The sequence below is a fragment of the Phodopus roborovskii genome, unplaced genomic scaffold (genome assembly GCF_943737965.1).
Source record: "Phodopus roborovskii unplaced genomic scaffold, PHOROB, whole genome shotgun sequence".
Classification (NCBI taxonomy): domain Eukaryota; kingdom Metazoa; phylum Chordata; class Mammalia; order Rodentia; family Cricetidae; genus Phodopus; species Phodopus roborovskii.
The window spans coordinates 12,026,757-12,049,700 of record NW_026126578.1 but is presented as its reverse complement, the minus strand read 5'-3'; the positions used below and the strand labels follow the sequence as shown (position 1 = coordinate 12,049,700).

Sequence of the window (22,944 nt, the reverse complement as noted above, 5' to 3'; positions counted from 1 at the left end):
AATTTGTAGTAAAGATTAATTTGTGTTTTTCTTTGTTTTTTTTTTTTAAAGAAATAGAAGTGTACCACAAATTTGTATGTCGTTCTTACACAGGAGCCATTCTAATATATGGCTGTTTCACTCCAATTTTAGTCTGTGTTGCTGAAGCAAGCCCAGAAAAGGGTTGCTTTTATGTAGTCTAGATGTTTGTGTCTGTATCAACCTGTTGTCAACAACAACAAAAGGCTATATTATAAAATTTAGGTTGTTCTTAATACCCATATCTTTTTAAAATGTACTTTTAGTTCATTGATGTTTTGCCTGCATGTTATGTTTCTGAGAGGGTGTCAGATCTCCTGGAACAAGACTATAGACAGTTGTGAGTTGCCATGTGGGTGCTGAGAATTGACCCTAGGTCCTTTAGAAGAGCAACCAGTGCTTCCAACTGCTCAGCCATCTCTCCAGCCCCAATAACCATTTCTTAAAGAAGCATGGAAAAGGCATTTAAGAAAAGAAAAGAAAAAAAAAAAAAAGCTCTGTGAGATAGATGGCCAAGGAGCATAAGTTTTACTGTGTTTCTGCCCAACATCTGACATCTTAGGCTACTTACTGAGCCAGAAATTACTGGTAGTTGCTTTGAGATAGATAGCCTGTTAGAATTAGTGCTTTGTTTGTTTGCTTTTGCTTTTCAAGGCAGGGTTTGACCAGGCTAGTTTCAAATTTACAGAGATCTACCTGCCTCTTCCTCCCGAGTGCTGGGATTAAAGACATGAGCCATCATGCCCAGTGAATTAGTGCATTTCTAAATTTTAGAATGAAAATTTTGTTTTGTCTTTTGTTGTTGGGTTTTTGTTGTTGTTGCATTTATTTTGTGCTGGGAGACTAATGCAGTGTGTTTGTGGCGGTCAGAAGACAACTTTCAGGAGTCTGTTCTTTCCTTCCAACATTCGGGTCTAATAGATTTAATTCAGATCAGGCTCAGTGGCAAGTGGTTTTACCCACTGAGTCACCTAACTGTCCCTAGAGTAGAAGTATTTCTACCAAATAACCTCCAACCCTTACTATACTATCAGTGATTGAAACCTTGGTATCTGCTGTCCTCTTTGGACTTCAGTCTTTTACCATTACAAAGGATACAGCTTTACTCTGTTTCTCATTATAACAATACCACAGCCCCTCCCCCCCCCATTAATAATGTGAAGGAAAACTAACAACACTTAAATTCAAAGTAGCTTTTGTTTGGTTTCCTGAGTTGTAGTCGTCCCATCCCCATCACCCCCGGAAATGTCTATGCATGTTAAGGCTTTTAATAGGGAAAAGAAATAGAAACTGTCATTGCTTTTGTATAACAATTCACTATATTTTTTTAAAAACGATGAAGGAGTAGAAAGTGGTTTAATATCACCTTTCCCCCAGACACACACATACAAACACAACGGGAGTTGAACTCAGGACTTCATGCATGCTCAGCAAGCATTCTATCACTGAACTATATCTCCAGCCCTAGTATTACCACATTTTCAATTGATAGAGGAGCTATTGTGCATATTTTCAAAAAACAGATTTCTTTCTTAAATGTGAATCGTTTTGCCTGCATCTATTTCTGTGCACTACTTGTGTGTCTTGTGCCCAGAAAGGCCAGAAGAAGACATCAGAGTCCCTAAAATGAAGTTAGATGTACCCTGTAGGTAGTAGGAATCAAACCTGGGTCCCCTGCAAAAACAACCAGGGAAGTATAAGCTAATTGGATAACTGCCAGTGCCCCTTCTTGATGATTACTCTGAATTTTCTGTTAACTGAGCTCAGTTCTCCCCCTACTTTTAAATATAATAATGGCAATTGTTTGATTTATTAAAGCCTGTCTGAGGATTCAGAAAGCAAAGTCATCCACAAGCCATAGAAGACACATCCACACCACACACCTTTAACATGAGATTGAATCAGTCTAAAAGAGAAACAGATCACATGCCTTTAATCCCAGATAGAAGCAGGGACTTCAGTAGTCAGTATCAGACATTCATTTCTCCAGCCACGCTGAGGGAGAGGTTACAGTCTGAGGCTTGGTGAGAGCTAATGGAGATAGGCTCAGCCCACTCAGTTTGAGTTGAGGTAAGAAGCTAGTGAGTGGCCAGCTGCTTTGCTTTTCTGATATTCCGCTTGAAGTTTGAATCCCAGTATCAGGCTCAGAGTCTTTTATTTTTCGTGTTACTATAAAGCATAGTTTCAACGTAATTGGTGTGAAAGCAGTGTTTCAGTAGGTAGGTATCTAGTGTTTCATACAGGAAAGCCTCCAAGGTAGATTTCAAAGTCAAGGAGGTAGAACATTTGGATGCAGTAGGTGGAGCTTTGAGTAAATAAAAGTCTCTATGCTTATCCAAGGATGTTTTGCTATTGTAGGAAAAGCAAAAGAAACTACTAGCAGCAAAATTGTTACCCTGTCTCTCAGCATGTGGGTTATATCCACAGAGCCAATCTAAATAAATAATAGATTGTTGGCTGGGTAGAGAAAACTCACTTAGAGTTGGAAAGCATGGCTATTAAACAAGAAACTATGCTCCAGTCTGACTTTTATAATTGTCTTCCTTATGCTGTGGGCTAAGTTGTTCTGGAGGTTTATATTTCTATTTGCTTTCCTTTTAATTTTTCTCTAAACTCTAACAAACCTGTTCTGCCTTTTCTGATGGATTTTATGAAGACAGATTTTTGTTCAGTATTTGTTATTGTAAATTCTCATTGCTGCTGCTGCTCTCAAAAGGATTGTATAAATGAGGTAAGAATTTCCAGTCTCTCTAAGGGCACATTATAGGCTTTCTGATGATATATATAGAAAGTGTCACTTTAATTACTAAAATTATTTAATGTGGTAAGTGCCACAGGTGCAGCTGGTTGGATTTCTCACTATGGTTTATTCTGTGTGGGGAAGTGCATACTTAGTTTTATCAAGATTTTAAATGTTACCCTAACATTTAGATTTAAGCTTTGAAACAATTCCTGACAATTTTAAGAAATTAAAGATTGAGGCAAAATGTCTATTTCCCACAGATTAGTTAACAATCATAAACTTAAAAAATTTAAAGAAACTTTTTAGTTCAAATAAAGCAACACATTTGATAAACATTTATCTTAGATATAGAGTCAAAAATTACTCATTTTTATACTCTATATGATGTGTTACAAAAGTGACTTTGAGACAGTATCTCAAAACAAAATGAGAAAATGCACTATTTTATGTCACTTAGAGAAGTAAGCTATTCTTCCATGTTTGAAGGTGTTGTGTGTATGTTGAGACATGATTGTCGAACGATAGAAACTGTGAATTGAAACAATAAAGCGAGAATACGTTTAGAATTAAGTTGCCAGTTCTAATGAGTGGAGGGAAAAGAGTATGTATGTGTCCTTAGTGAATAAAGCTTCGTTTCTTGTTTTCTTTAAGATTATATGAGTAACCCAGCTTTTCTGTCTTAGTATTCTTTTTGATTTTGTACTTTCTAAGGTAGGAAATACATTTGCTTTTACTTGTTGGAACAGGACAAAGTAGAACTAAAGAGTAAAGAAAAGGGTTGCTTTTGCTTGGCTTTTAAGTGAATCTTCATCTTGAAATACGAACGTTAAGATGAAATTTTATCACAAAAACATTTTGTTATTACTGTGTTCTTTCTGGTGCTAAAGTCATAGAATAATCTAGACAAACTTTTTAAATTATCAGTTATTAAGTTCTTATATCTTAAAAACAAAAAAAACTGGTGAGTGTGATGTATATCTCAAAAAACATGCTTTGGGTACCTACTTATACAGTACCCTTGTAGGTAGGTCGCTTTTAGGCCGGGAGAGCTTTGTGCTCATTCCATATACTTTGTCTATTAATACTAAATTTATACATTTTTTACATTGTTTTTTAAAGGCTTTTTTGAGCATTTTTGTAATCTTGGCTGACTGGTAAGGTTTTTATTTACTTTTCTGATATCTAAGTGGTTAGTAATCTTAATCTTTTACTATCAACTGATGAACCAATAGGATATATCTCAGTTTTATTGGTTACCTTGCCATTTACAATACATTGTCTAAGGCCAGCCAGAATAGTTTCTGGGTGTAACACAAAAAATTAAAGGACCCTGAGTCTGTTACTAGGATTCAAACTTCAAGCTGAATATCAGAAAAGCAAAGCACCTGGCCACTAGCTTCTTAACTCTACTTCAGGCTGAGTGGGCTGATCCTGTCTCCATTAGCTCTCACCAAGCCTCAGACTGTAATCTCTCCTCAGCGTGACTGGAGAATGAATGCCTGATTGCCTGATACTGACTACTGAAGTCCCTGCTTCTATCTGGGATTAAAGGCATGTGATCTTTCTCTATCTCTCTCTCTCTCTTTCTCACCCACCCCCCCCATCTCCACCCCCACCCCCACCCCGCCTTTGGTTTTTCAAGATACGGTGACAGGATTTCTCTGTATTGCTTTGGAGCCTGTCCTAGAACTTGCTCTGTAGACCAGGCTGGCCTCGAACTCAGAGATCCACCTGCCTCCCAAGTACTGGGATTAAAGGCATGCACCACCAATGCCCAGCTGATCTGTTAATTCTTTTAGACTGCTTCAATCTCATGTATCCCTGGGTGGCCTTAAACTCAGACAGATTCATTTTCCTCTTAATCCCAAATCCTAGGATTAGAGCTGTATACCAACACCTCCCTTCTGACTACTAAGATTAAAGGTGTGTTCATGCCTTCTATGGCTTGTGGCTGACTTTGCTTTCTGAATCCTCAGGCAGTCTTTAATAAATCATAAATAATATATCCCTACACTAGGTATGTTTTATTACATTCATTAGCTAATAGGTAGAAACGTGTATATGTTTGCATGAGTAGGGTTAATGGAATGACAATTTAGGGTAATCAGGAATCAAAGCAGGTTTAGGGAGAATTTCTTATCCTTCCTACATTGATATAGAAGTCAGTACATATTTGCCATCATAGTTTAATATGTTGCTACCAGTAATTTAAACTTACTCAATAGGCAGTGGTGGTACACACCTTTAATCCCATCACTCTGGAGACAGAGACAGGTGCTTCTCTGAGTTTGAGACTAGCCCTGGTTTACAAAGCTACTGAGAAACACTGTCTGGAAAAATGAAGAAATAAAATAGACTTATTCTCTTGAGATATTGTATTATGGGTAGAGTCACATTTTTTCCTCTTTAAATTTTCTATTGGTTTGGTAATTTTTTATAGGATTTGAACTGTATTTACATGAAAAGTCACATACAGAGTCAGCTATGTTCAACCTGATATACCAAAATCTGTTTCAGACAATTGCTTACCAATAGTATTTTAGGTGTTTCTTCCCTTTTAAAATTTTACTTTATGTTGTATTACTTTATTGTAGAAAACAAAAGGCCAAAATAAAACAGAAAACTCAAAACTCAAAGTTCTGCTATTAACTTTTATTGGTTCTGTTTATTTTTGTTTTTCTTCTTTTGAAATGTTACTGATTGTATGTGTGAATGTATGTCCACAATTGCTTATTTTGGGTACAAGGTTTCATGCAACTTAAGCTGACCTTGAACCAATAATGCACTTGAATTTCTGATTCTCTTGCTTCCCCCTCCTGGGTGGTAGGATTAGTCATGCTAATCAGGTTATGCTGTGTTGGAGATCAACCAGGGCTTCATACATGTTAAGCAAGTACTCTACCAACTGAAATACAATCCCTGGTTTCTACTTCTTTTAATCTTAAATTTCAAATACCCCCTTTGCTGTATCTCAGCAGCTTTTTTGTTTTTGTTTTTCATTCAAATTATATGAAGAACATTTCCATTAAAATCAGGAATAAGTCAAGAGTGTCTATGTTCTCTGCTACTATTAATATGGTGCTTACATTACAGCATTAGCTAGAGCAACAAGGTGACTGAACGTGTTAATAGTGACACAAATAGGAAAGGATGAAACCTAAGTATTCTTACTTGCAGATGATATGATTCCATGCATAAAAGACTCTGGAGCCTCCACTGGAAAACTCTGGCAATTGAAGGTGTAAAGACTTCCCATGCCCAATTAGTAGGATTAATATTATAAAAATGGCCATTCTACCAAAAGCAATCTACAGATCACTGTGATCCTCATCAAAATTCCCAGACAAAACATTGCTTGTAGGTATCACTATCCGTGATTATGTTTTACAAAGAGACCAAAATACACATTGGAGAAAAGAGAGCATCTTTGACAAATGGTCCTAGTTGGATGATTACATGAAGAACAATGAAACTAGATTCTTAACAAGACCTCAATATAAGATCCAATATCCTTAATGTGTAAGAATAAAGAGCATCAAATTCACTTCAACTTATAGATGTAAGAAATGGTAACATTTAATGGTAACATTAAAACCAACTGTCTTTAAATGAAATCTCAAAACTACAAAGCTTCTGTACAGCAAAGTCGTTCAAGTAATATGACAGTCTATAGAATGAGAAAAAACTTCATTGTACATTTGATGGAGTATTAGTATTTAGAATACATAAAGAACAAATCATCAAGAAAACAACCTAATTAAAACTGGGACATGGAACTAACTGCACTGTCTCACATATGAATACTACCTTCAACTCTATAGATGCTTGACTTAAGTTGAGTATCCATGGCAGTCAGGAAACTAATAAGGGGCCATAAGAAGCATGGCTGAAGTGGGTAGAGACAGTGAAGTTGGTATGAAAGGGGAATGACACTTTAAAATTCCAGCATTTGGAAGGCAGGGGCAGGCTGATCTCTAGAGGAATAGTAAATAATTAAACAGGAAATGTTAAGTGGGGTAGGGCATAGGGAGCAGAGTAGGGACAAGTGATACTAAAAGTCTTTCAGAAATGCCACGTGGAAGGAAGCCTACTACTGTAGAAGCTTTCTTTAAAATATATACAAATATACAAAGAATTTAAATGGAGTTTCGCTATAGCTGAGGTAAAGTGAGAGGAGAGAACAGTTATTCCTCTTGACATCACAGGATAGATATTTAAAGAATAAAGAAAAAGAAAAGAAAACCTCAGTTGGAGTTGTTGGTTAGTGGATCCTATAGACAGGCATTACCTGTCTTGATGGAACTTGATAAAACTCTTTTGCTGAAGTACTGAATACTTGAGTCCTAGAACATGGAAAAAGCAAAGCCTTGTAACAACCTAGAAGCTTAATCCCTACTATCTAGCTTTCTTAGTCCTACAAAGTGCTAAGCATGCTATTGGGGGAGAAAAGTCACCCTCAGTCTTACTCAGCTGTAAATCCAGTGAGCTAAGATAAGAATTGGCCTGGCAAGATGTGTTCATTGATGAAATAGTGGCAGAATGTTATGGGGGTAAACAAGTCTCCCTTTCTGTTTTGCTTTTTTGGGATTTTTTGGGGGGTAGCTTTTCAAAGGTGGGAGTCTCACTATATAGCTCTGCTAAGTGGGCATAATTTTTAAGTGACTAGTAATGGCATATCATTATATCCATATATTAGTGTTTCTCTCAACTCACATCAAAGAAACTTCTTTTTGCAGTAGATGGTGATTAACATAGAGACCCACTACTGGTCAGTGTGCAGAGAATTAAGAGACTTTACAGTGTTCAAATCTAAATAGGACATCTGTCACATGCCCTCCTTCCAAGGCTCAGATATCATCATGGAAGGAGGGGTTGGAGAGATTGTAAGAGCTAGAGGCCGTGGATGACTACAGAAAAAACAAAACAAACAAACAAAAAAAAAAAAAAAAACGCTTGTCTGGATATAGCAAAATAGCTGCACACATGTACTCAAAGCATTTGTGAGAGCCTGTACAAGACCTGGGTAAAATAAGCCAGACAAACTCATAGAATGGGTAGGGAAGGTAGTCACCACTACTACACTATCTGAGGAGGAGGTATTGGAAATTGCTGGGAGAGGAGGAATCATTTTACTTCAAGGGTTCAGCCCCTAAGATTCAGTGGGTGGTCCTACAACCAAATGTATACTGGCAGTAATAAGTGGACTCAATGGTTTTAATAAAAAGTGTGTGTATGTGTGTGCATGGATTAATGGGGGGGATGGGAGTAGACTTGATTAAAGCACATTATGTGCATTTATGAGATTCTCAAATGGAATTATGTGAAGGTAGATATTTAGGGAACACTTTGCTGTGTTTGAAAATAAAAAGGAGAAGACCAGAAAACACATAAAAAAGATCTCTGTAGTCATTCTTTCAATTTCCTGCATATGACTTTAGAGTTTCACCTTACTACCCACTTAGCTGCTGTGAAAGTTAGCATCAGGAGCACAATTTTCCAAATCAGTGCTTGAAAGAATGCAAAGGGAAATTAATAAGAGTTAACCAAATCTGTATTTAACTTATATGTGTAATGATTTTCAGACCCTGAAACCAGTGATAGTACTGAATCTTATAACACATTTTCCACAAACTCAGTGTACCTATAATAAAATTTAATATATATAAATTAGGTATAACAAAATTAGCAATAATAAGTAATGGAAAATAAAATATACTGTTGCATTAACAAGGTGGTTTCTTAAACAGAATCAAGACAAATATTAATATTTTTACACTACAGTTGATTGCAAATAGCTAAAACAGTGAAAAGTGAAGCCACAGATAAGGAAGTCATACTACTCTGTTTTATTTAGGCTTGCAAGAAGTTATGTACCTTTCTGTGAACCAGTTATTATTAGTTTTATGTGTGTTACTGAGACTATAGAGATTAAAATTTATATAGCTTATTTTCTGAACAAACTTGGCTTGAAACTCACTATGTTGTTCAGGCTGTCTTCAAACTTAAGGAGTATGCCATTGTGCCTGGTACTGTCCCTGAATTCTTTCTTGATCCATATTGTTATTAAAATGAAAGGCAATAAATACTGACTCCTTTTCCTTCTAACCTACCTCCAAATTAGTGCTGTTTTGACATGTTGCTCAAAGTTTTATTCACAAAGATTCATTTATTCACTCACTTATGTAGACAGAATCTCTCTGTGTAGCCCTAGATATCATGGCACTCACTATATAAACCTGGCTGTCCTTCTAACTCATAGAAATCAGCCTTCCTCTGCCTCTAGAGACCGTAAAGTCATGTACCACCACATTTGGCTAAAGAATTTATATCTTGTGAAAATTCTAAACTAGTCACTCTGCTGAACAGTTTTATGACAACATGACACAAGGTAAAGTCATCTTAAAGGAAGGAACCTCGAGAAAATGCCTCCATAAAATGGGCCTGTAGGCAAAACTGTAGGGCATTTTCTTAATTAGTGATTGATAGGCACTGGCTCAGCTCATTGTAGATGGTGCCATCCTTGGGCTTGTTGTTATGGGTTTTATAAGAAAGTGGGCTGAGCAAGCCAGGAGGACAATGCTAGTAAGCAGCATCCTTCCATAGCCTCTGCATCAGCTTCTGCCTCCAGGTTTCTGCCATGTTTTATTTCCTGTACTGGCTTTACTTTGATAATACTGTGGAATATAAGCCAAATAAACCTTTTCCTCCCCAGATTGCTTTGTTTGCAGTGTTTCATTGCAGCAATACTAACCCTAGCTAGGACAAATCTTGATGCTGTTTAGTTTCACATAGAGTAGGCTAATGAGTTTTCTTCTAAAATTAGTTGCAATACTTGTATTTCATGTGAGTCTGATTAATTTGCCTTTTATGGTTGGGCTTTTATTAGTTTATTTATTTTGTTTTTAAGACAGGGTCTCATGTAGCTTAAGATGACCTTGAACTGTGTAGGTTTGGATGGGACAGGTGGTTCAAAAAGACATTAGCAGATTACTGGGCACTAAAGAAGTTTATTAGAAGAGGTTGTTTATTTTTGTCAAAATTTGTTTATTTTTGTCAAATTGTAATTAACAGGTGGAACACTTGTAACAATGGTAAAAAAAAAAATTTTTTTTTTTGTAAAGGCAGGAATTTTGTGAAGTTGCCTGGTAGGTTACCTTTGGGGGCTCATAGAGATGCCATCCTAGAACAGAAGGAAGAAAACTACACAGCTTATGAAGATTGAGTTCACCAAGGCGATCTTTGTAGATATTGTGTATGTACTTGGTGGAGATGACCTTGTAACTTGGCAGGAAAATGGCAGAGGTATCAGGGTGAAGTAGGAGAAGACAGCCTGGTTGACCAAACTGTTTTATTTATCTACTCATGGTCTCAAACCCCATTTTGCCTCACATAGAATTATTTTAGAAACATTTTACTATTATTATTTCTAAGAACCTACTTACAAAGGGGAAAATAGCATGGCAGACATTCTGAAGAAAATCAAGAACTGAGTGACAGGGGAGGGAGTTTCTTTTTAGACCTTTTAAAGGATGGGGTGAAGTGGTTATTCATAGTAAGATTTTATAGCCAGACTCTTGTGATTCCCAGGCTGGAGGCAGGAAAGAGGGAGTAAGGGTAAGGGTATAACATTCCCAGGGGTACCAGCAACTCTTCTAGTTGGGGACTCATAGACAATGCCACAGTAGGATACCTATTAGTATTTGTGAGAGGCTCCTGATCAGAGGTTCCATTCTAACATGTTACTCCAAGGATAGCCTTGAATGCCTGATTCTCCTGCCTCTGTTATCCAAGTGTTGGGTTTATAGACCTATTCAACAATTCCTGGTTCTCTTTTTTTCTTTTATTTATGTAAAGTTGCTCCTTAGTTATCCTGCAAAATCAATACTAACCTTTAATTCTTTGTATTTCAGTTTTTAGAACAGTACTGTATAATATGATGCTTACCAAACTGTGAATTCTTCCCCTGGGTTCAGTGTCCAGAATAAAAACTGAACTAGTCAATGTGTTAGTTTGCAAGGTTGAGCAACAGATTTTCTAACCAATCAGAAAACATAGATTCCATTTTAAATTAAGTAAAGCTGTTGTCATCAGTCTAATTTTTTTCTGTAAAAGAAAGACCTGCCATACTGCTAATTTTATGATTGTCGCGTCCTACCTCTTATAATTATGTGGTTCAGGTCCTGCAGATATATCAGGAAAAAAAGTCTAGGATATTAAGAAGGCAGCCTATTTTAAAAGGGGGAGGGAGGGGGGACAAACAGGATTCTCTTTTCATTAATGGGTTTCTATGGCTATTTTTTATGGCTTTTAGGGGGTGAAGCCAGCAAGTTTTGACAAAGTAGCAATTCCTGAAGTGAAGGAAATTATTGAAGGATGTATCCGACAAAACAAAGATGAAAGGTAAGTTGCTTCTTTGGCACCTGGTATTGCCTGAACAATGTGAGGTATATTTAATACTTGTGTTTCATTTTTCCATTCATAATATATAACCTTTTTTAAAAAATGGATTCTTTCCATTGAAGCCACTTAGATTTGCTCACTATAATTATAAAAATGTGGTTTAGTGATATTTAAGTTTAATGTTTAATTAAGGCAGAACCACCTTACACATAGTCTCTACATTCAATGAAATCTACTTATAGTGAAGTTCATCCTCCAATGCAATAAATCCATCCCTTAATCATTTTCCCACTGAAGTTTGAAAGTTAAGTAAAATCTTGGATTTGAAAACCAGCTTAACTATATGGGCCTTTATTTTCCTACCGTTATGCCAGGATTTGAAAAAGAGCAAAGCATCAAAATTCCTTTGAGTAAAAAGAGATTTCACCCAAGGCTTAACAGGAGAACTGGCTTAGTCATTTGTATAAACAGAACTTTTCTGAGAAGAGTGTCAAGTATCTGTTATGCTGTGTAGTTGTTGGGTCACCTGTCAGGTTGGCAAAGATACATGATCTGTATTTGAAAAATAATCTGCCTTTACCTCCTCCCAATACCAGCCTAAAAGCAAAAGGCACACCATCCAAATTAATAGAAATGTAAACTGTAAATTGAGCACAATTGGGTATATCAGCCAAATTTCAGGAATTCCATATCTTCACTCTTCTGGTCTCATGTTCTTCTCAGGCTTTGTTATTTAGAAAAGCTCAACATCATGATCTTTCAGATTGTTCAGCAGCTATTTAGTTATAAGTTTCTGTTTTGAGATACACCGCCCTTAGAAGCTCTTTTAAGACTTTTTCAATATAAACAAAGGGATATTTGTTTTGAATCTTAACATTATTTGGTTTCTTTTCTGGATGGAACACTTTCTTTGATTACTGGTATTTTGTATAAAGAAGATTAATTGTGGGGCTTGAGAGATGGCTCAGTGGTTGGGAACATTGGCTGCTCTTCCGGAGAACCTGTGTTCAATTCCCACACCCACATAGCAGCTCATATCTGTCTGTAACTCCAGCTTCAGCTCATAACTGTCTGTAACTCCAGCTTCAGGGGATCCGACACCCTTACACCATGAAACAAATAAAATGTTATTTTTTAAAGATTTTGACTTACCTAATCTATAAGTTGTTGATAAGGAATTGAAGGAATTTATTATAGTAAGTAAAGGTTGCTGTTGTAGAAAAGTACCAAATTAGAAATAAATGAATTTAGGTTTTAGTTATGATTATATCATTTACAACTGTAGAACTTTGAGAAAGAATCTTAACTTTCCTCTGCCTTCATTTTATGATAGTGTTCAAGGGCCAGACAAGGTCATACACAGTTTGTTCTGCTAAGTTTTTGTGTTATTTTGAAGCTTTGATATTCTATGCATTATGTCCATATTCATATCCTACTAACTAATAAGATTAGATCATTTGGTTTAAAAATTATCTGTGTCAGCTGTTATTAATAAAACAAATTGGCATATGGAGGTAGGCTGAGAATGTAGAAGTTCTTTTCTAGCATGTGCAAGGTCCTGGAACCCATTGCTCACACACACACACACACACACACACACACAAAGAGAGAGAGAGAGAAAGAGCTCTGTAACATTACCACTTCAATGGACTAATGTTGAAATAATTCACAAATTTTCCTTTGTTTTTCCATCATAGATTTTTTTTTCCTCCTTAATTAAATAACAGTGAGCACATAATTTGAAAGTCATTCTCATGCCTGTAAGTACTCTGTAGGAGGCTAACATGAGCAACATAGTGAGATATTGTCTTAGAAAGAGAAAGAAAAATACCCTTTCAAACTAATGACTTTTTTTTTCTAATTTTCTTTTTCTTTGAAAGATATTCCATCAAAGACCTTTTGAACCATGCCTTTTTCCAGGAGGAAACAGGGGTACGGGTAGAATTAGCAGAAGAAGATGATGGAGAAAAGATAGCTATTAAATTATGGCTGCGTATTGAAGATATTAAGAAATTAAAGGGAAAATACAAAGATAATGAAGCTATTGAGTTTTCCTTTGACTTGGAGAGAGATGTACCAGAAGATGTTGCTCAAGAAATGGTAAATTGACCCTTAAATGTTGTAGATTTATTTATGCTGATAACTGGTAGACCCAAAGGAAAACAAAAAATTGATGATTGATGTATGCTGCATGTCTTATTAACATAAGGTTGTTGTGTTGATCCCATATTTTTGTCTTTGGATAAGGGAGTTTTCCTGTGTTTTCTTTAAGTCCTTTCTTTGTACTTTTTGTTATTGTTTTGATAATGGAGTTGGATTTTAGTACTTATAACTTTTATTTGAGAAAAATAACACATAGGTATAAATGGGTAGATGAAATAGAAGACTGGAATGCATTCTGGAGTCTTTCTGAAAGTCTATAAAGGTGAATAACTTCTCCTTTGCAGCTGACTCTAAAAAATGTGACAGTTACACTGTTTTGCTTTGGGAACATTGAGCTCATGGTCATTCTTTCCCCTGAGTGCTGAGATTATAGGCATATCCAATCAGACCAAGTTTGGAATTGTTTTCAAACATTGGTTAGCTTTTGATCCATCATTACAAACAGTATAGAGAGATTCAGAATTATAAGGTATTTTTGCTTTGGCTGGAGAGGTTGCTTAGCAGTTACCAAAATCAAGCAGCTCATAACTGCCTGTAACCCCAGCACCAGGGGTTGGAGTGCAGACATCTGCACTCACACAGGCATGCATATATATGCGCATATATATGATTTAAATAACAAAAATAAAATTTAAAATATTTTTTACTTTGTAAAAGTGTTTTCAAGTTCAAAAGTTACTAGACACTTTGTATCCTTAAATATGCATAAAAGGAAACCCTTAACCAAGTCTAGGTATGTCACAATGCCTAAAATAACCAATTATTAGACAAGGTAGTCTTAGAATAACTACTAGGATTTATTTAAAAACTATTCAATAGTAGAGAAAGGGTCAGATATGAGAGATGGTACTTATTTTTATTGTTAATTTTATGTAATGTTCTATAGAAATGGTGGGATCCACTCTGTTTACCACAATTGTGGGGAAACATTTAATGGAGACTAGTAATTTTACTGTTTGGTTAAGAAGACTCCTAAGGTCTCTTAATAGTGGCATACATCTGTAATTCCAGGACTTGGAAGCTTGAGGCAAGAGGATCCCAAGTTTGAGGCCAACTGTACTACATTGTAAGACCTAAAAAAAAAAAATATATACACATATACCCCTCCAAAAAAGACTAGCTTACTTTTCTACAGTGCAGTTTGTTTATTTGTTTTGTTCTGAAGTAATTTTCTTTAGATAACCTATTTAACTAATATGCCCTTTTATTTTATAGGTTGAGTCTGGGTATGTCTGTGAAGGTGATCATAAGACCATGGCTAAAGCTATCAAAGACAGGGTGTCATTAATTAAGAGAAAACGAGAGCAGCGCCAGCTGGTTCGAGAGGAGCAAGAAAAAAGAAAACAGGAAGAGAGCAGTCTCAGGCAGCAAACTGAACAACAACCAAGTGTTTCCCAGGCAGGAATTCAGCAGCTTTCTGCTAGCACCAGCATACCTACTGCTCCCACCACTTCTGCTTCAGTTTCTACACAAGTAGAACCTGAAGAACCCGAGGCAGATCAACATCAGCAGCTACAGTATCAGCAGCCTAGTATATCTGTGTTATGTAAGTATTAGGGGAAGTAAGCTAATGTGCTAGTGATGCTCTTGCTGAAACTGAGAAAATGTACTTATGATAAAGGATATTTGAAAACTTCTGGGGTCTTGACATTTTGAGTTATCTATTTATTTAGTTTCTTCGAATTAAATATGCATGTAATAAAAAGTGAATAAATTTGCTATTTATAATTGAAGCTGTTAATCTGGTTCAGCTCTTTTAGCATCATAGCAAACCAAAGCCTGATGTGACCAGTGCTCAGTAATTGAATTAAGTGCACAGAGTAAGACCTGGAGATTGGATTCAATTTAAGATGATGATATCATTCAGTGATAATCAGAGACTTTTTTTGTTTGTTTTGTTGTTGTTGCTTTGTTTTTCATTTTTGGAGACAGGGTTTCTCTGTATAGTCCTAGCTGCCCTGGAATTACTACCTCTGTTGACCAGGATGGCCTAAAACTCAGAGATCCACCTTCCTCTCTGCCTTCCACATGCTGGGATTAAAGCTGCGCACCACTGTGTCTGATGAGAAAATTTGTTTTCTTTAAGATTGCTACTTTTTGGCACACACCCCTCATTTAAATGTAGAAATTTATTTAATGAGACTGCTATTCTGGTTTTTGTTTGTTTGTTTGTTTTTTGTTTTGTTTACTTCAGATTTGAACAAAGAAATAACCAATAACTTTTATGTAATGACTCTAAAATGTGAACAAGTTTTCCCTCTTTCATCTCCCTCCTCTAATGATTTCGTTTATCCTTCAGCTGATGGAACAGTTGACAGTGGTCAAGGATCATCCGTCTTCACAGAATCTCGAGTGAGCAGCCAACAGACAGTTTCCTATGGCTCCCAACATGAACAGGCACATTCTACTGGCACAGCACCAGGGCATACAGCTTCTAGTGTCCAAGCACAATCTCAGCCTCCTGGGGTGTATCCACCTTCAAGTATGGTGAGTAAATGTATAAGAAAATGTAATACTAAATTGATAGCCAACAGGTAATCTATCAAATTCAAATTATTTCTTGAGGTCATGTAAGTAGCAGTGTCAGTTTGAGGTAGAGAATATAAATGGTCTAGTCAGTCTTCCTTGTTGTGGTTTCCACATGCTTGGATTTAAATTGTAAAATGCTTAAAATTTTTATCTGTACTGAACATGTACAGACTTTTCTTGTTATTTTCCCTAGCAATATAACAATATCTAAATGGCGTTTGAATTGAATTAGGTATTATAAGTAATATAGAGATTATATACAAATACTGTGATAATCTATGTAAAGGATTTAGACAGCTGCAGATTTTTGTATCTGTTGGGGTGGCTTGGAACCAACTCAGTGTAGAGAATGAAGGTTGATGTTATTTCTAAAGGAAATCAGTTTATAAGAGTAATAACCAGAATAGTTCAGGCTGGGTAATATACACATTAAAAAGTGAGAATTAGCTGAACTTGGTACACAAAGCAACTTTGTGAACTTTAAGACTAAACTGCACTCTCTTCAGCACCTAGGAATTAAAACTGTTCAAAGTAACATGAACTAGATAACATGATTTGTGGGCGGAGCAAGGCTTTTTTAAAACTTTTAAAGCTTATTCACTAAAGTAATAAGTGTTTCTATAAGATTTTTCTTTTTTTTTTGTATAAAAACCAGGTAAGACCTTTAAACTATTATAGAATGTTGCATGTGAGTATTATGGAGTAAAGGAGTCCTTTATTGTATGACTTGACTAATTTATTGCTCGTATTTAGTTGATCATCAGTTGCTATGCGTGTTCCTTTCCCCGTATATGTTCATTTGCTTTTTCCTTTATTTGGTATTTATTTTATTACCAGTTTATTTTCAGAGTCACTTATAGAAGTAATTTATTGGAATAGTTTATGCTTGCGTATATATGATGTATATGCACATTGTCCATTTGCAGTAGCGAATGTTAAAGTAGATGAATAATAAAATATCCCCATTTCTTTGGTTGATTCTCTGTGAGGTCTTCAGAGGAAAAAAGACCATATACTTCAGAAAGGAATTAGATGATAACTGTTCATTTTATATCACTTGTTTAGTATAATCTTTAAGCAACTGATTTTCCTCCCTCCTTCACAGAAGGCTTTTAATCCAAAATTTGTAGAATTCTTACCTTCATTAAATGAATTTTTTTCCAGGAAAATATGTTCACTCATGAGAGATGTTTCTTTTGGAGTCCATTGATGGATCAGTCCTACTTTGGACTTAGGTCCCAGATGAATGACCACATTAACACAACGAAGTCCAACTAATATATACTAACCTTTTAACAATCTGTTCTTTAACCTAACTAAGTAGGGTAAATGGCCTTGGGTGATTTATTTCTGTATCCTGACAAATAATTGTCAGTATTTCTTAATTTCTCCCTGTGTAACAGTTATTTTCAGCCTCTTGGCTTCCCTCATCAATGGGGATTATGTCTGTTTTTTAAAAGATAGTTAAGGTTGATCATTTTTACAGATATTAAATGCTCCAGCCATTAACATAGCTGTGTTTTATTTGATGCTCTAAAATCAGACTATTTCTAGCCTTTTGATGATAGTATTCTAGGATAATTATAAAGAATTATAAGTATTTAGAATAATAAAACATTTTATAATTCTACTCTCTTCTCATTTCAAGAACCTGCTATGCCTTACAATAATAATAATGTGTGTTGTGAGAAAATATTTAAAAATGAGAGACAAAGGTAAAAAATTGGAACCATAATGATACATACTGATGGATTCCAAGTTAGGCTGAAGGCTTTCTTTGCATCCAGTTTTGAGAAAGAATAAGATCATAAACTTGATCCAGACACCCTCGCAGTGTAAGACTTGCTCTATAGCTATGTTGAATCCTTTCTCTTAAGGTACCTCAAACTTTGTAGGTTTAGACTAAATTTCTCATAGGGGGTTGATTCTTTAAACATTCCAAGTGAAGGCACTTCCCCCACTGACTCCTTTATAAAAGTACACAGTATTTCTGTTGCCTATTTGTGAACTTCAGAAAGCTATTCTTTTTCTATTCGATACTTTTTAACTTTTATACAGAAAGTGGCAAGTATAACAACTTTTTAGAATTCCTTCTAAAATAGAGAAATTTTTTGGTTAAGTTTCTAGAGCTCTTGCAAATAATCTACTCTTAAAATCTTCCAAATTTTATACTTTAATGGAACTTACTCTTATTTAATCTAACTATAGTTCATTGTTTACATGTATGGTACCATTAGTCAGTTTTTATAATTCATGCACTTAATAGTTACTTCATAATATTAAGATCATAATTGATCTTTTACTCATATAAGAAAGCCTGCACAAAATCACCAGAACAGGGAGAATAGTTAGGATATACTAGCTGTGCTTTGTAGCGTAAACTCTTTTTTTTTTTTTTTTTTTTTTTTTTAAACTTTGCAGAATTGGGGAGGGTAGAACATTTCTTTATGTTAACTATGCCCTATTATCTCTGTACATTTGGTTATTTTGTTTTCAGATTACTGTGTTTTTCATGTGTTTGTTTTCTGTTTAGCCTCGTCGTGGCCGTAGCATGTCGGTTTGTGTTCCCCATCTTTCTGCCGTTCCCTCTCTATCCCGCATCTCTCCCAGTGGTCCTTCCACCCCACCACCAGTGCTGTCCGCACCACTTTGTCCTTCCGTCCTTTGGACTGCCCCTGAGGAAACTTTTGCCGAAAAACTCTCTAAAGCATTGGAGAGTGTCCTGCCTATGCACTCTGCCTCTCAGCGCAAGCATCGACGCTCCAGCCTGCCTTCCCTCTTTGTCACTACTGTATGTAACTGTAAACTTCCTGACAAGTGAAAAACTATTACCAATGAATACATCCAGGCATGGAAAAATTGGTTAAAGAGCAAAACTAAACTATTAGCTTGGTTATATGTTATACTTTAAGGATAACAACTATTCCTATAGAAAACATTTTTTGTAATAAGACTTTAAATGGGAATAAAAAGCAAGGAGGCAATGGAAAGAGAATGCTATATATCTTTTATTATACTTTCCTATCTCCCATTGATAAAAGGGTTTCCATTTTCATATCTTAGTAAAAAGTATGTCCATTACTCATATAACTTGTTATTACTTAGCCTTATCAAAAGTAGATTCTACTGAACATTAACCAAATGTGTCTCTCCTCAGTTTATTCTTATGGGATACAACTAGTTGAGTCCTTTATTTTTTTAAACCAGTCAATTGAGGAGTAAAAGTTGATTTTAATTCAGCCATTTATTTAAAATGATGTCAGGAAACTAAAAAGGCTGTTCCCTCTTTGGGAAGTACTCCCCTCCCCCCAAGATTATGTAATATGGTGTATAGACTAATGAATACATTAGATGCAAATATAACACATATAACTTTCCCTGTCTCCATTAATGTCTATGAAATATACAGTCTCTCAAATTACTTTAGTTGCTGGAAGACCTTGCTTGCTGCTTTTCCAAACAGAGAATGTAGTTAATATTCTGAACTAGTGACACCAGAATCTTAAGATTTTTACTTAGGAAAGATTAAGTGTACAGTGTTTATGACTTTAGGTTACATTTTGAATAATCAATAAAATGTGAGCATTTGATACAGCATAGTCATAGCAGGTTGAAGAAATGGCTCAGTGACTAAAGTGTTTGCTGCACCAGCCTGGAGAACTGAGTGCAGATCCCCAGAACCCATGAAAAGCCTGGAACAGTAGTTCACATTCATAATCTCAGTGTTACTGTGGTGAGATGGGATATGTTAACAGACTCTCCAGAATCTCATGGCCCTGTCAGCCTATTGTACACACCATCAAACAACAGAGACTTGTCTCAAACAAGTTGAATAGTGAGGGCCAACAAACACTTGAGTTGTCCTCTAGATTCCCCCACACCCATTTTTTTGTGTTGTTAAGAATTGAACCTGGGCCCTTGCATATGCTAAGCAAGCACTCTATTGAGCTACACCCTTACCCTAAAACCAATATATTTTTTAAAAGGAGTTCAGTCCATGGTAGAAAATTATGTGCATTGCATTTGGCAAGCTAAGCTCAAGTCTTAAATTCTGGAAACAAAACTTGCTATTAAATGGGGTTTGCTATTATCTTATATTACTTCCATTTCATCTAATTTGTCACAATTAAAAACCTATTGTGTTCAACATTTACCAATGATCAGGAAAATGATATGGCATCTGTAACATGTTTTTAAATAAAACTATTAATTGTTTATAGTTTTGGATACAGAAGGGAAAAAACTAGTCATTTATCCTTTTGTTGTCTGTTTTTAAAGACAGTATCTCACTGTGTAATTGCTCAGTTTAGCCTTGTACTCAAAAGTCCCCCTGCCTGAGCTTCTTGAGTACTAAAATTTTATAAGTATGTACCATTAAACTTGACTAGTCTTATACCAGCTACCAAAAGTATCTTCTGATTTATAGTATTGTAAATTTCTTCCAATCATCTATTAGTTGATGAAAATAACCCTAAAGCCTCTAATAGACTAATGTAGCACCAGTATGGAACAGTAGCTTAAATTGAAATTAGTAGGCTTCTTTGCTGTCCTTTACATTATGACTTTAGCTCTTTCCATTGATAAAACTTTTAAGATAAACTTTTAAAGAATGAACACATTTATAAATAAATAAAATAATCACTTAGGAAGTTTAATTCATGCCTTTGTTTTCAGAGAGCAGATTTGTGGGAAAGCAGCTGTTTTTTCATTAAAGACATGCCAAAGATTGACTTCATTAGCCCTGGATGTATTTAATGGATTTTCGCTATACACGTAATTTCCAGAAGCATTGTTAATTATTAAAATTTTGGTGTGACCACTTCATGGGGTTACACAGAACTACCCAGCTATGCATGTCTAATGTAATTTCACTTATTGAATGTATGAATTACTTGTCTTATTCATGTTGATACAGCCTCAGTCCATGGCGCATCCGTGTGGGGGGACCCCAACATACTCAGAATCACAGATATTTTTCCCAACTATTCATGAACGTCCAGTTTCTTTTTCACCACCTCCCACCTGTCCACCGAAAGTAGCCATTTCCCAACGACGTAAGAGCACCTCCTTCCTGGAAGCCCAAACTCGCCACTTCCAACCCCTGCTGAGGACTGTTGGCCAAAATCTTCTTCCACCTGGTGGCAGCCCAACTAACTGGACACCAGAGGCTATAGTTATGTTGGGTACTACGGCTGGTAGAGTAAATAGAGAGCTATGTGAGATGCAGGTACAACCTGTGTTTGAGCCAACCCAGATTTACAGTGACTATAGACCCGGACTAGTGCTGGCAGAAGAAGCTCACTATTTTATTCCTCAGGAAACAGTATATCTAGCTGGGGTGCATTACCAGGCCCAGGTGGCAGGACAGTATGAGGGTATTTCATACAACTCACCAATACTATCAAGTCCTATGAAACAGATACCTGAACAAAAGCCAGTGCCTGAAGGCCCTGCCTCAACTTCTGTCTTTGAATTTCCATCTGGACAGGCTTTCCTGGTAGGCCACCTTCAAAATTTAAGATTAGATTCTGGACCGAGTTCAGCATCATCCCTCTCTAGTATTTCTGCGCCTAGCAGTACAGATGCTACACATTTGAAATTTCACCCTGTCTTTGTTCCTCATTCTGCACCAGCTGTGTTAACTCATAACAGTGAGAACAGAAGCAACTGTGTATTTGAATTTCATGTTCAAACTCCAAGTTCCTCTTCAGGAGAAGGAGGTGGGATTTTACCTCAACGTGTTTACCGAAATCGACAGGTTGCAGTGGACTCAAGTCAGGAAGAACTGCCTCCTCAGTCAGTTGGATTACATTGCCATCTGCAGCCTGTTACTGAAGAACAGCGTAATAACCAGGCCCCAGAATTGACCATTTCTGTGGTAGAGCCTATGGGACAGAACTGGCCAATAGGAAGCCCAGAATATTCCAGTGATTCCTCTCTAATAACTTCTTCAGATCTCAGTGATTTTCAGTCACCTCCCCCTACAGGTGGCACAGCTGCATCTTTTGGCTCTGATGTCTCATTGCCCTTTATTCGCCTGCCTCAGACAGTATTACAAGAATCCCCACTTATCTTCTGTTTCCCCCAAGGAACCACTACTCAGCAGGTCTTATCTGCCTCATATTCTTCAGGAGGATCTACACTCCATCCACAGGTTATAGGAAAACTTTCACAATTCTTTTAAACTACCCTATTTTGCATTGGTGCATTTAAGTTTTCTATCTCATTTCCCTGAATCAAGGATTTATGAAGAATGTTGTTTATTTCCTTAATAGAATTTCTTTTGTGATTATCAATACTTGTACTAAAGAGTGAACTGTAAAGTAGAAACTACATGGTTTGCCTGTGATCTTAGTTGTCAGAATTAATGACTAATCTCTATGTTGAAATTTACCATAGTAATGAAAATGCAATTGTCTATTTTGATTATTTAGATACAGTAAAATGTTTAGCATAATTCCTTCCTCTAAATAAGTTTTTAAAAACTAAAAAAAGTAAAACCATAAAGCAAAAATGGGAAGTAGTGAAAACTTTGGTTTCATATTAAAAAATAAAGAACCTTTATTATAAGTAGGACTGAAGAAAACACATCTTAGGAGTTTAGCTTAACAAGTGAAGAAAGTGCCTCTTTGAAATGATATCAGTCAAACCACTGTATTAAAGATCCAAATAGGGCATTAATCAGTTAAATTAAGGACTGTGTCAAACTTTATTGACTGTTAAGAGTCTATTGTGTAATGATTTTGGGTTTTGTATGAATTTATAATAATGGGTTGCAAAGGCCAGAAACAGTAGTATCTCAGGCCTTGTTCTTTCAATACATTAAAAATGTAGTCACACACATGAGTGATACAAACACAAATATCAGCAGAGACACACAGAATTAAGTCCGTAATGACTATCTCATACACTCTTTAGGTATATCAGTTGCTTGGAGTAGTTTTAAGAAGTAGAAGGACTCAGAAACTTAAATATCATGGATGAGCTATATGCTAATATTATCCTCCAAGCATTGCAAAGAAAAACATTCTTTTAAGAAAATAAATTTTAGTGGAGTGTGATACATCCATGTAAACTTTAAAGAACCTCTT

General features: G+C 36.0%; 1 protein-coding gene across 21 annotated transcripts in view; it reads left to right on the top strand.

The window, feature by feature from the left end:
* The window catches only part of Wnk1 (WNK lysine deficient protein kinase 1), a 124,688-nt gene that overhangs the window by 62,219 nt on the left and 39,525 nt on the right, over window positions 1-22,944 (top strand). For 15 of the 21 annotated variants that reach the window (XM_051203848.1, XM_051203846.1, XM_051203844.1 and 12 more), the window contains exons 5-9: window positions 11,073-11,161; window positions 13,042-13,261; window positions 14,540-14,870; window positions 15,624-15,811; window positions 20,769-22,007. In XM_051203848.1, coding sequence (XP_051059805.1) covers window positions 11,073-11,161; window positions 13,042-13,261; window positions 14,540-14,870; window positions 15,624-15,811; window positions 20,769-22,007 — 2,067 coding nt within the window. The remainder of the gene's footprint in view (window positions 1-11,072; window positions 11,162-13,041; window positions 13,262-14,539; window positions 14,871-15,623; window positions 15,812-20,768; window positions 22,008-22,944) is intronic. The other 6 variants (XM_051203858.1, XM_051203857.1, XM_051203859.1 and 3 more) reach the window with 1 other exon arrangement.